General features: G+C 41.0%; 1 protein-coding gene across 1 annotated transcript in view; it reads right to left on the bottom strand.

Moving 5' to 3' along the window:
• The window catches only part of LOC124622524 (aldehyde dehydrogenase, mitochondrial), a 90753-nt gene that overhangs the window by 16535 nt on the left and 59223 nt on the right, over positions 1-14995 (bottom strand). The window contains exons 6-9 of the mRNA XM_047148256.1: positions 9927-10076; positions 1842-1979; positions 1544-1708; positions 1297-1454 (exon numbers count right to left, since the gene is read on the bottom strand). Coding sequence (XP_047004212.1) covers positions 1297-1454; positions 1544-1708; positions 1842-1979; positions 9927-10076 — 611 coding nt within the window. The remainder of the gene's footprint in view (positions 1-1296; positions 1455-1543; positions 1709-1841; positions 1980-9926; positions 10077-14995) is intronic.

Raw genomic sequence — 14995 nt, 5'->3', positions numbered from 1 at the left:
GATAACCATGTTTTACATATGTCAAATGAGCAGATTTTTTGATGTGTGCTTTAGAGAACTGTTTAGCGTACACTTGTGACCACAACCACCAATTGCGACTGTTGACAACTGTGTCTACCCTGCTTCCACTCTCTGTCAGGCTTACATATGCCAGCAGTTACTCCATTCTTTTTTTTTTTTTTCTTTTTTTTTTTTTTTACTTTGATAAGGCTCTCTCTTACAATCAGTTTTATTTTGTGAGTATGTTTAATGTTAGATTTTTCTAAAGAGTTAGTTCTCTATACTACTACAAAGCTAACTGCAGCTTCAGTTTCAACAATCAAGAGGGCAGATACATTGGTCAGCCTGAACATTACGACCAACACCAACAGCAAGACTGAATTACCACACGGTGGCATTACAGGAACATGATGCATTAAGGAACGCACGTAAGTGGACAAGAGACGAATGATAATCTTTCAGCAGTGATACGGACAACAAATGGGGAAACCCACTGACATAGGTGGCTCTGACAAAGGGCAGCTTGTTATGGCCTGGCACTAGGGAACAACCATTTCTGAAACATTGAAGCTAGTTGGCTATTTGTTTAATACTGTCTTGAGGGTATATGGGAAGTACTTAATGGATAGTGCAACCACGAGTAGGCAACAAGTTCAATATCAGCACTGTTGGATGCTTCTAGCTCTGCACAACAGGATAGGCAGCAATCTGCAGGTGTGACAGTAAAAAGCTTGTGCAGACAGAAGTGCTCTGGAACGCACCACTCAGTGCACAGTTTTTTAACCTGCGGCTGTGGAGCACATGAAACCAATATGATCCCACACTGGCCTAACAAAATCATCTATTACGATTGCAGCAGACACTATCTCTTCTCTGATGGACCATGGATAAATGAAACATGTCAGCTGGTCAGTGGGGTCAGTATTATGTTATGGGGGACATTCACCTGGACTTCCATAGAACCTGTGGTAGTAATCAAAGGCACAATGACAATTATGGGCTATGTGAACATTGTGCACACTTGCATCCTTTTGTAACTGACGACTTCCCGAACTGGAATGGTGAATGGAACATTGGTTTTGGGGTATTTCTACAAGAGGCACTGAAATTTTAACTTCACTGCTACCTCAATCAAGAAAATATGGAAGAAGGATTACGTACATTAATTTTTTGTTGTAAACTGGGGAACACATTTGCAGTACAGCACAATAAAAAATGCTGAACACATTAAGATTTCATTACACATATGATGTATTTAAATAAATTTGAAGTATTACAGGCATTTTATTCACTTACCACACAGTTCCTGCCCTGATTCCTTGAAGCAGGTAATTTGCTTTATCAATGTCTTTCGTGAAAATGGCAGCAGCCAAACCATAGTCAGTCTTATTTGCTCTCTCAATCAGCTCATCTAATTTCTTGAACCTAATTAGTTGCTGAACTGGGCCAAAAATCTGTAAAAGTAAATTTAGTAATTTGACAATTTCATTTCCATTTCTGTTTGTAAAATATCCTTCATTTAATATTACACAACCAACTTTACCTCTTCCTTTGCAATAGTCATGTTGTCTTTAACATCAGCAAATACTGTAGGCTGCACAAAGTACCCTTTGTCTCCCAGACGTCCACCTCCGGCTAACATTTTTGCTCCCTCACTCTGACCTTTCTTTATAAGGCCAAGAACTTTATTGAACTGGTCACTGTCAATCTAAGGAAAAAATACATAATTTTATAATTTGTAACCAACGAACTTAATTTTGTGTAAATACTCCATTACAGTTCAAGTGATTTATCATAATAATACTTAAAAGAAATTATTCTTAGTTACGAAAATTGTATACCAGTGGTCCTGATTCAACAGACATATCAAATGGATTTCCTGTGGCACGCTTCTTTGCCCTCTCTGCACTCATCTCCACAAACTTGTCATATATGGAATCTTCAATGAAAGTTCTGGAACCAGCACAGCAACATTGTCCCTGTTGCAAAACAGATTACACTTAACGTTATTAATGGCAAGCTTCACGTGTTCAGAATTTTTGTATTTATTGCATATTCAGTTATACACATTAGAGATTTTGTCTGGAAGTGGGTTACACTAGTAAGAACAACATTTGTGAGCGCATGTTAATCTGCATATCTTCGAACATCAAACACGAAAAGAAGTCCATACGACCACTTCAGGAATAAAACTAGCAAGGTGGCTAAGTTATTTACTGTCTTATTCCAAGTAGTACCCTGTGTTTTTGGTGAATCTGACAACTTACAATGTTATTTTTACAGCAGTAACAAACAGCATACACTCAGGTATACAATGCTTTGCTGTTCTGTTTGTTCATTGTCAGCTTAGCAACAGAATAGGTTGTGATTAAATCCATAGGTGACTCGCCACCTGTCTTTTCTGCTGTGTCTGGCAAAGTTTGATTTATGTGAAAAATTACAAATGTGATTATAGTTTCGTCTTGACACTAAACTGTGAATGAGTCCAAACGAGGTCGGGTGAGCTATTTCACACATCAGAAGGAAGACAAGGGTGTATTAACCACATGCTGAATTTTAATGTGAAACACATGGAATCATCAATAATTAGAAGTCTCACTTCCTTGGTATCCACAAATAGTTTGGAGAGTTATTTTACACAACTAATTGAATGAAACTGTTACTTTCTTTCAAATCAAAACAACTAACCATTACACTATAATGTTTGAAATGAGTGACAGGCACAAAGCATGAATATTTTTAATGTGACTCCCATCCCATTATATAGTCACAAAAACAGTTTTGTTGTTAAGGGAGACAACAACAACTTCCAACAATATTACACTGAATGTCTCGGCCCTTACCTCACATCATCAGTTGCCTGCACCATAAACATACAGCTCATTTTTTTCATTGTGCCTTACACTAGCTGAGTGCTCGTGTAAAATTACAATTTTCTTATGCACACCAGTTTCCTTTTTTTAGTTTCCAGAAATCACTCTCAAATGTTTTCCTGTCTTCTTACCTTCTCTGTATCAACACAAAATTATCCATTGTGTGTTTCCACATGTTGTCCATAATGGAACTGGCATTATTTCTTTAAAGGAAATAAATATGGATCTGAAATATGACTGTTAATGACAAAAGACTACTTGCGCACGCATTCATGCCCATGCACACGTGCAGCAGGAGGTGGGGGGGAGGGGGGGGGGGGGGGGGAAATCTGTGGCTAGCGATGGTATGGTAGTAGCGAATTTGGTGGGGAGCAGGAGGGATAGAAGGGTGGGTTGGGAAAATGTGCAGTGCTGTTCATGGGAGCTTGCAGCAGGGATGTGGTTGCTGTGGTTGGGACAGAGTACGACTGCCAAGTGCAGCACAAAGGTTCGATTTATTTAAGGGGGGGGGGGGGGGGGAGGTAAAGAAGAGAAGTGCCGAAGGGGAAAGAAATTTGTGGGTATGTCGGTGGAATAGAAGACTGTTGTGCTGCAGTGGGACAGGGAAGGGGAAAAGTGGGTGAAGGGCAGGGACAAATGAAAGTTGAGACCAGAGGACATGTTTATGGGAACATAGGATATATTGCAGATAAAGTTCCTACCTATGCAATTCAGAAAAGCTTGTGCTCATGGGAAGGATCCAGATGGTGCAGGCTGTGAAGCAATCATTGAAGTGAAGAACATTGTTTAGGCATTATCTTCAACATGCTCAGCAACTGGGTGGTCCACCTGTCTTTTGGCCGTAGTTTGTTGGTGGCCATTCCTACAGACAGCTTGATGGTTGTCTTGTCCACATAGAAAGCAGTACAGAGGTTGCAGCTTAGTTAGTAGATCACATGACTGCTTTCATAGGTAGTCCTGCCTTTGATGGTATGGTGATGCCTGTGACTGGATTGGAGTAGGTGGTGGTGGTGGTGGTGGCGACACAGTATATGGGACAGGTCTTTCATCTAGATCTGTTGCAGGGGTATGAGCCAGGAGGTAAGAGTTAGGAGCAGGGATGGAGAAGGGACAGACTGAGATATTGCATAGGTTCTGTGGGTGGTTGAGTAACGTTGTGGAACGGGTGGAAAGGGTAGTGGGTAGGATATTCCTCAGTTTAGAGTACAGCAAGAGGTAGTCAGAACCCGGGAGGAGAATGTGATTCAGCTGCTGCCGTCCTGGGTGGTACTTAGTCACTGGGAAATGACCTTTTGGCTGGATGGTGGGATTTTGGTAGCTGACTGGAGAGTGAAGGCACAGGAGATCCATTTCTGTATAAGGGTGGGAGGGTAATTTCGGTCTGTTAGGCCTCGGTGAGACTCTTGGTATATACGGTGAGGGATTGCTCTTAACTACACGTGACAGCCACAGGTGGCTAGGTGATATGGAAGGAACTTTTTGGTATGGAATGGATGACAGCTGTCAAAGTGGAGGTACTGCTGGTGGCTGGTAGGTTTAATATGGATGAAGGTACTGATGTCATCTTTGAGGTGGAGGTCAACATTGAGGAAGATGGCTTGATGGGTTGAGGAGAACCAGGTGAAGTGAATGGGGAAGGAGATGTTTAGATTCAGGAACAATGTGGACAGGATGCTCTCACCCTTGATCCAAATTGCGAAAATGTTCTCAGCAAATCCGGACCCGGTGAATGGTTTAGTGTTCAGGATGGTTAGGAAGGATTCTTCTAGATAGCCCATGAATACGTTAGCATAGGATGGTGCCACGCAGATGTCCACTGGTGTACTACAGGTTTATTCATAGGTGATGCGTTCAAAGGAGAAGTATTTGTGGGTTAGGACATAGCCGGCCATTGTGACCAGGAAGGAGGTTTTAGCTTTGGAGTCAGCTGAGCATTGGTAAAGATAGTGTTCAACAATGGCAAGGGCACAGACATGGGAATGTTAGGGTACAGGGAGTTGGCACCAACAGTAATGAGTAGGGCACTGTGTGTAAATGAACACAAACTTTGGAGAGTCTGTGGAGGAAATGGGTGGTGTCTTTTATATAGAAATGTAGGTTAGGGATAATATGCCAAACGTGTTGGTACATGAGATCAGGGATCCTCTCTTGGGGGAGGGGGGGGGGGGGGGGGGGGGGGGGGGGGGGAAGACACAGTAAGCAGCCACAATGGGGCGTACTGGCTGGTAGAGTTTTAGACTTTAAGAAGCTTGTAGAAGGTAGGGTGCCAGGATTGGTAGAGGTGAGAAGACAGAAATTTAGGGGAGTGGTTCTGGTATGGCACTGAGGATTTGGGGAAAGACTGGAGATTCTGTTGAATTTCTGTAATGGACAACACTGTGGCAGGGTTTGTAGGTGGACGAATCTGATGTGCTTTTTGGTGATGAACTGCAGTTCTTTCTATGGATGTAACATTAGTTTCCATGTTGAGTGATCTGGGAAATGATTGTGGGGCCAGGTTTGAGGATGAGAAATTCTATAATACACTACTAGCCATTAAAATTGCTACACCACGAAGATGACACGCTACAGACGCGAAATTTAACCGACAGGAAGAAGATGCTGTGATATGCAAATGATTAGCTTTTCAGAGCATTCACACGAGGTTGGCGCCGGTGGCGACACAATGTGCTGACATGAGGAAAGTTTCCCACCGATGTCTCATACGCAAACAGCAGCTGACCGGTATTGCCCGGTGAAACATTGTTGTGATGCCTCGTGTAAGGAGGAGAAACGCGTACTATCACGTTTCTGACTTTGATAAAGGTCGGATTGTAGCCTATCAAGATTGCGGTTTATCGTATCGCGACATTGCTGCTCGCGTTGGTCGAGATCCAATGACCGCTAGCAGAATATGGAATCAGTGGGTTCAGGAGGGTAATACGGAATGCCGTGCTGGATCCCAACGGCCTCTTATCACTATCAGTCAAGATGACAGGCATCTTATCCGCATGGCTGTAATGGATCGTGCAGCCACGTCTCGATCCCTGAGTCAACAGATGGGGACATTTACAAGACAACAACCATCTGCACGAACAGTTCGATGACGTTTGCAGCAGCATGGACTATCAGCTCAGAGACCATGGCTGTGGTTACCGTTGACGCTGCATCACAGACGGGGGCGCCTGCGATGGTGTACTCAACGACGAACCTGGGTGCACGAATGGCAAAAAGTCATTTTTTCAGATGAATCCAGGTTCTGTTTACAGCATCGTAATGGTCGCATCCGTGTTTGGTGATATCGGGGTGAACGCACATTGGAAGGGTGTATTCATCATCGCCAAACTGGCGTATCACCGGGCATGATGGTATGGGGTGCCATTGGTTACACGTCTCCGTCACCTCTTGTTCGCATTGACGGCACTTTGAACAGTGGATGTTACATTTCATTTCAGATGTGTTACGACCCGTGGCTCTACCCTTCATTCGATCCCTGCGAAACCCTATATTTCAGCAGGATAATGCACGATCCCATGTTGCAGGTCCTGTATGGGATACAGAAAATGTTCGACTGCTGCCCTGGCCAACACATTCTCAAGACCTCTCACCAATTAAAAACGTCTGGTCAATGCTGGCTGAGTAACTGGCTTGTCACAATACGCCAGTCACTACTCTTGATGAACTGTGGTATCGTGTTGAAGCTGCATGGGCAGCTGTACCTGTACACGCCTTCCAAGCGCTCTGTTTGCCTCATGCCCAGGCGCATCACGGCTGTTATTACAGCCAGAGGTGGTTGTTGTGGGTACTGATTTCCCAGGATGTATGCACCCAAATTGCGTGAAAATGTAATCATATGTCAGTTCTAGTATAATATATTTGTCCAATGAATACCCGTTTATCATCTGCATTTCTTCTTGGTGTAGCAATTTTAACGGCCAGTATTGTATTAACAGGTGGTTAGTCGCAGTTTGATGGAAGAGTGAACTGAGTCAGGTAGAGTTCAACATTGGCTTTGGGTTGTGTCTGATTGATAGGATTGGTGGTGAAAAAGTGTTTCCACTGTAGGGACCAGGAGGAGGAGTAGAGGTCTTGAAAAAAGTCCAGCATCACTTAAGTTGAGGGTGGGACAAGTTGGAAACTGACACCGGGCTTTTGGAGGGTGATGGGAGGAGTTTCTGAGGATGGGGTGAATGTAGTATGTCTGTGAGGCAGGGTTTGCTGGTTATGGGGCGATGTGGGGAAGGTTTTGGACGCTGTTTCAGAGGTGGTGGATAGTGGTAGTCCAAGACGGGAGTTTGAGGTTAACCAGTTAGATAACTTTTCAAGGTGGCATAGCGCATGCTGCTTTAGTTTCCGGATGGCAAGAGTTTCAATGTAAGAGATGGGATGCTGGAATTTAGGATTGCAAAGCAGTAGGTTTTTACAGATGAGGAGATACTGCAAGGAGGCTTGGGCCCAATTTACACAGTTTTGCAGGATTAGGTTAGTGAAGGCTATGGAGTGATGGAATTTGAACAGACAAGAGGTCATAGTGGAAGGAGGGGTTGCAGATATAGATAAGTAATTTGATGGCAAGGCCATTTAGGAGGAGTCGGGGGATTCCATGAGCTAGGCAGCAGTGCAGGAACAAGTTGTGGGATTTGGTTCTGGATACAAATAAGGAACTTTTCTGTATTGGCACATAAGCAAGAAGCAAGGATCCATGACGAAGGATACAAAATGCTGAAAAATACGAAAACTACATAAAGCTATATGCAAGAAAACTTAAATATCTAAAAATGTGCATGGACAAAAATCTCAAGAAGGATGAACTGAATGGAGTACGGGGAAAAAGGTGAAACCTGAGGAAGTAGGGCTGATAGTGAAAGGTGCAAATGAACTAAAATCAACGTGGAAACAGTACGAGATTGAAGAAGCCTGCTCATCCTCACTATGACCAACTATATCTTCATCCACAATTAGTTTTCGTTTGAAGATATCACTTACAAACAAACCCAGGGTACAGCAATGGGCACCCGCATGACAATGCCCTATGCCAACCTATTCAAGGGCCATCTATGTGATTGTGGGTAGTAAGGAAGGATTCCTAAACACCTTACGTGGCTCAGGGTCACTGATGACATCTTTATGATCTGGAGAGAGGGTGAGGAAACTATCCACATTCCTCTAGAACCTAAATATCTCCTCCCCCATTTACTTCACCTCATTCTCCTACACCCAACAAACCACTTTCCTTAATGTTGACCATCTGAAGGATGGCTACACCAGTACTTCAATCCATATCAAACCCACCAGCCACCAGCAAATACCTCAATTTTGCCAGCTGCCACTCTTTCCATACAGCCTAGCCATCCACCTGTGACCGTCCCATCTGTTGTGATGAACACACCTCCTCCCAATACAGCAAGTATCACACTGGGCCCTTAACAGGCCATCACCAATGACTAGAGTAATCTAATCACATTCTCTACCACAGTTTTGACTACTACTCATTATGCTCCAAAATGAGAAATAGCAAACACAATATCCTTCCCATCCCTTCCCCAATGGTATTCTGCCACCCACCCAACACATGCAACAGTCCGTCCCCTACTCCATCCCTGCTTCCAACCTCTGACTCAAGATTATTCTCACCGCAATAGACCTAGATGCAAGACCTGTGCCATATAGCCTCCTACCACAACTTACTCCAGTCCATTCACAGGCATCATCTATCCCATAGAAGGCAGGATTACATGTGAAAGCAGTCATGTGAGCTGCAACTCGGCTGCAACCTCTGTGCTGCTTTCTAGGTCCAGTCATGACAATTAACAAGTTGTCTGTCCACAGAAATGGTCACTGACAAAGTGTGGTCAAGCTGGAGTACCGGGCTGCTGCTCTACACAACATGCTTCACTTCAATGACTGCTTCACAGTCTGTATCATTTGGATCCTTCTATCAACACTAGCTTTTCTGAGCTGCGTTGGTAGGAACTCTCCCTCAACCTTTGCCTGTACCTGTCCTTCACCCACCTCTCCTTCCCTGCTCCCACTAGCGCAACACTGCCTGCTATTCCACCAATGCACTTATTAGTTTACTCCTTTTATACTTCTCCTCCCCCCCCCCCCCCCCAACCATCCAACTGCACACAGTAGCACTACCCTGCCCCACCATGTTCCTGCATGCTCCCATGAGCAGCACTACATCTCCCCACACCCCTATCCTTCCCGCTCGCTGCCCAAGCTTCCTTCTTACCCCTATACCCTTACCAACCATCAACTGCTTTTCTCATCAGCACAGCTGCTGCATCTAGTCTAGACTGAGCAGCCAGTTAGTGATGTATGATTGAGTTGTGCTTGTGTAAATGTGTACATGCACATGTGTTTTCTACCTTAGAAGAAGGCCTTTTGGCCAAAAGCTCGTAAGTTTAGCTGTCTGTCAATTACTCGACATCCCTTTTACAATTCTGTCATTATTTCAATCTGGATTTTCCACTAGTTTTTTCCCTACCTGTCTTAATTATGTAGTTTTATGTGGCATCCACTGGGTGTGGTACTCTCTGAACGCACTTACTGATGTACTTCAGTTGACAGTTTGAAGGACACAGCTTGTCACCTGAATTAACAGCTACGAACTTTGAAGCAAATTTTACGGAGTTTATTTTTCTTCTGCACACAACATTAAAGGCACTTATGAGCAGGAAGCAATGCAGGTAGCAAGTGTTTTGTTGCATTACGTACAAAAGAAACTAAAAAATAAGCTGCATCCTAAGCACCCAATTACTCATAAATACTTCACAATACTTATTACAGATCACAGTTTTGCAATGTACAATGTACTGAAGGATATATATTACAGTAAATACATAAGAACTACCACATTCAATGATCAACTTTTCATTTCAGAGTTATCTTTCATCAACACCTCTCCACCTCGCACTCAACTGCCAATACCATTTAGGTTTTAGTTGGTCTTTCTTAATCTAGAGAAACGATTACATCAAACTGATGAAAATGAAACAAAGTGAAAGACTAAGGTACAATATGGAATATCATATGAACATATAAGGGCATTTCAATGCACAAATCACTCACCATATTGAAAAACAGTCCAAAATGTGCTTGCTCAACAGCGTATTCCAAATCTGCATCACCAAAAATGATATTTGGTGACTTTCCACCTAGTTCAAGTGTTACTCGCTTAAGGTTTGTACGACCAGCAGCTTGCTTTATTAACTTCCCAACCTAAAGGGAACACACATAAAAGAGAATATAAGTAATACATACTTCAGAGCGTTTTGTGCTCAGATTAATGTCATGTCTTAGAGATGGCTCTTTCAACAACAACGTTCTATATTTTTTATTTATTTTCCACAAAAAATGCACATTAGGTACACTTAAAGCAATTTCTAAACAAAAGGTACACATATCTGGATGCCCCTATGTTATGCAGAATTGACCATTAAATGTCATGAGTGGCAGAAGTGTGAGTATAAAAGAAGACAGGGAGTTTTGTTGGAAGGGGGGTGGGGGAGGAAAGGAGCAGACTGCAGGGAAGGAGAGGGGTGAAGAAGGGATGGGCTATACTGCTACTTTCCGATATCAGTGATTTCTGTGAATGCTACTTTTCGATAACTGATTTTTAGTTGTGATATGTTGTAGTTTAAAATCACAGTTGAATTTAACACTTGTATCCCCTTCTGCACTCTAGCAATGCAACTCCTGCGACTTATATGATTTCTGCGGCTTATGCTATTTCTGTGATTTATCAGTATAGATTAGTTGCATGTAAGATCTAAGAAGCACTGCAAAGTAGAGTATATCTGATATCTGCTAATTGGTATTTCTGGCTAGTTGAAAATGTCTCAACACAACCAACCAAATTACTTGTTTTCATCTGTCAAGGCAAGTAATTCCCTGTCAAGACCTAAGGTTAGCATTTTCAGTACTTCAACTGGCAGAAAAGTTACATCAGATTGTGTTGATATTTGCAACACTTCAGTTGTTACCAGATATACGAAAGTTGTGCTTATGCACAGAGAAAATTTGATCTCAACAAAACAGTCAGTAGTAAGTACAGTGTACACTATTTCTTCCTTTGGCTTTAATTAAATGTTAATAGAAAAAGTCTGAAAATATAAATAGTGTGATGCTGAGAATCATAAGTTCCCACACAATACAGTATGTGTTTCGAATATGAATTCTAACTGATTTGATATGTTCACAGGAATTGGAACGGTGTTTTTAGTCATTTGCTATAGCAATAATCCAGAATATCATTGACAGCAGAACTGGAGAGAGAGAGGTTAATCTCTAAGTCTGTAAATGAACATACGTGAGATCATTTGTTGCCAAGTTTAAAACTTGGCCCACTCACCTGCTTTCATTACTGGAAATGTTGGCAGATGTACACTGAATTACATTACTAGTAATAATCTTGATTTTCTGGACACAGTTTGCATTCTGATTAATGGCTGCTGTATGTCCCATTGATATCTAGGGGAGATAATCGTGAAGATTCAAGACAGCTTTTGAACACCCAGCTTACAAGAGCCACAACTTATTACATAAGAGTGCAAAATGAATACCTGAACAGTGTGCCACAGAAGTTGTTATGCAATTTGAAAGGGATGGTAAATGTATGTGAAATGCACTGTGAGTGATTAATGAAAATTCCATTCTCCTCTTGTTTAAAGAGATAAGTGGGATTCTTAGCCACATATCTAGTAGCTCTCTGAAGCAGGGTGTTTTCCAAGATAGACTGAAGTATGCCATCGTTAAACCACTGCATAAAAAAGGGGATACGTCTGATGTCAACAACTATCGCCCAATCTCTCTTCTGACTGCCTTATCCGAAATTCTTGAAAAATAATTGTATTGTAGAGCAGCTTCAAACCTTTGTAAAAATAAAGTTTTAACAAAATGTCAGTTTGGTTTCAAGAAAGGTTTTTCAACGGAAAATGCTATATATACTTTCACTAACGAAATATTAAATGCTCTGAGTAACCGGAAGTCACCTGTTGGGATTTTTTGTGATCTCTCAAAGGCTTTTGATTGTGTAAATCATGGAATACTTCTAGATAAGCTGAAGTACTGTGGTATGAATGGGACAGCGCTCAAATGGTTTAAATCATACCTAACTGGAAGAGTGCAAAAAGTTGAAATAAGCAGTTCACATAATATGCAAAAAACTGGTGATTTCTCAAACTGGGAAACAATCAAAGAACGGAGTGCCACAAGGTTTGGCCTTGGGTCCTCTGCTGTTCTTAATATATATTAATGACTTGCCGTTCTATATTCACGAAGATGCAAAGCTGGTACTTTTTGCCGATGAAGTATAGCTATTACACCCAACAGACAAGAATTAACTGGTGAAATTGCAAACGACATTTTTCAGAAAATCATTAAGTGGTTCTCTGAAAATGGGCTCTCATTAAACTTTGACAAAACACAGTACATACAGTTCCACACAGTAAACAGAATTTCACCATCAATAAATATAGACTTCGGTCAGAAATCGGTAGCTAAGGTAGAATATTCAAAATTTCTAGGTGTATGCACTGATGAGGGATTGAACTGGAAAAAACACACTGAAGATCTGCTGAAACGTTTTGAGTTCAGCTACTTATGCCATTAGGGTCATTGCAAATTTGGCAATATACATCTCAGTAAATTAGCTTAATACACCTATTTTCATTCTCTGCTTTCGTATGGCATCATATTCTGGGGTAATTCATCATTGATTAAAAGAGTGTTCATTGCACAAAAGCATGTAACCAGAATAATTGCTAGAGCTCATCCAAGGTCATCCTGCAGACACTTATTTAAAGACCTAGAGATCCTCAGTGTAGTCTCACAATATATGTATTCACTTATGAAATTTTGTTATTAACAATCCAAACGAATTCAAAAGTAATAGCAGTGTACATGGCTACAACACTAGGAGAAAGGATCTTCACTACTCAAGGTTAAATCTAACTTTAGCTCAGAAGGGGGTAAATTATGCTGCCACGAAAGTCTTTCGTCACTTACCTAATAGCATCAGAAGTCTGACAAATAGCCATATAGCATTTAAAAGGAAATTAAAAGAATTTCTTAATGGCAACTCCTACTCATAAGATGAATTTTTGGATATAGTAAGTGGCTAATTTCCCCAATCCCCACAAAAATAAATAAATAAATAAAAATATTAACTGTCATGTAGTATTTTGTGTAATGCAGTATCTTGTACAGACACCTTTTATTAATCTGACGCATTCCACATCATTATGAAGTGTCATATTCATGACCTATGGAACAAGTACTAATCTAATCTAAACTGTGCCATACCCCAAAATTTTCTTCCATGTATGAATATTGACTAGACTGCAATAGATTATATCTTGGTTCAGAATGATCGGTAGTGCAGCACAAGGTCTAGGTTGGGTTGGGGGGTTGCACGTTTTAAGGTTCAAGGTGATAAATGGGGACAGTATGGATCTTCCAGTTAAAAGCTGAAATAAGGAATAGTTTAAGTGCAATAAATGAAAATACACATAAAAATTTACCTGTCTGTTGTAGTAATGAAAAAAATCAGTTTTGTGAATAAACAGTTGTTAAAAGTTACATAGTGGATCCCTCCTTTTTACTCACAATCTGCACCAGTTGAAAATGTTGAAATTTTTACGTGCATTACTTCAAGATCCAATAAAATCAGTAATTTTTTTTAATAGAATGCTGTGGATTACTGTGTCATAAAATGTTAAATTATATGTTTGTATTGGTAGCACTGTCAAAAACAGTATCCTATCATTTCATTTCATAGTATGAACATGCGTTGTACGTTAAAGTGCTAATGTTTTTCCCAGGAAAAGTGACAAATAGATTGCTAGCTCTCTCAAAAAGTAAAGTATGATGCCGAAACTAAATGTTTTTAAGAAACGTGGGCTTCGTGGTAATAGATTTTTGAATGAAGGAAAACATTGTGTTCAACATGTGGCGTATGAAGTTACAGACAATGAAAGACAGGCAAACTTGTCAGTACCTAAGGAAACTCCCATTAGTGCTTCAAAGATCAAAATAAAATGTTGTGATACACAGTTTTCTCGATTAAAAAAAAAGTGATGTAAATGTAGGTTAGGTTATATTCTCATACATTTACACATCCTAACAAGGGTGTTAGATGAATGTGTGTGTTGTAAAATATTTGGAGGGCCAGTTAGTTTACATGAAGACAGTGAGGTATCAAATGGCCTAGCCAGGAAACTTATTAATTGTGCCAGTTGCAAATATACTCATTCATTTTGGAAGTCTATTAAGTGTAAAGATAATTATTTTGAAGTAAATGTTAGGTGGTTTTATGGATTGAGAGCTATTGGCAAAGGACACACTGAAGCAGAAACAATGTGTGGCGTGATGAATAGGATGCAGGATTTATTGGAGCAGCTATGGAATCTGTTGCATGTGAGTCAATGAATGTGCTGCTAACAACGCTATTGAAATAAAAAATGGCATTGGCAGAAGAATTCTGCTGCTACAGTGACCACTGTGAGTACTGGAAAGGTAATAGATTTCCAGATTTTAACCAAACATTGTTATAAGTGTAAATCAGGGAATGAAGAAGGATCATATCTGTGACAGAAATTATGAAGGAACAAGTGGTGGTATGGAGGCCTGTGCAGCTATTGAAATTTTCAGTCGATCTGTGAAAGAAAGGGGAGTGTGATACACTAAGTTCTTAGGTGATGGAGACTCAAAAGCATATAACAGTAGTATCCACTCAGCCTTATGGTGAGAAGATTATCACAAAACTGGAATGTGATGGTCATGTCCAGAAGAAGATGGGCACTAGGTTGAGGAAGTTGAAATGAAGTTTGAGAAACAAGAAACTTTCTGATGGTGAAACCATAAGAGGCAGGCTGACAGACAAGATGATTGATGAACTACAGCTGTATTATGGGATGGCGATTAGAAATAATACTGAGGATTTGTTGAAAATGAAGCAGGCAGTATGGGCTACCTTCTTCCACAGACTGTCAACTGATGAAAAACCAGTACACCACCTTTGCCCTCCTGGACCTGATTCATGGTGCAATTACCGCAATGCCCAGTACTCAAACAGTTCATACAGCCATAAACATTCCATCCCAGCAGCAGTCATGGATATCATAAAGCCTATTTACAGA

Source organism: Schistocerca americana, chromosome 7 (genome assembly GCF_021461395.2).
Source record: "Schistocerca americana isolate TAMUIC-IGC-003095 chromosome 7, iqSchAmer2.1, whole genome shotgun sequence".
Taxonomy (NCBI): Eukaryota; Metazoa; Arthropoda; class Insecta; order Orthoptera; family Acrididae; genus Schistocerca; species Schistocerca americana.
Note: the sequence above shows the minus strand (reverse complement) of the source record. Positions and strands in the feature narration are given on the sequence as shown.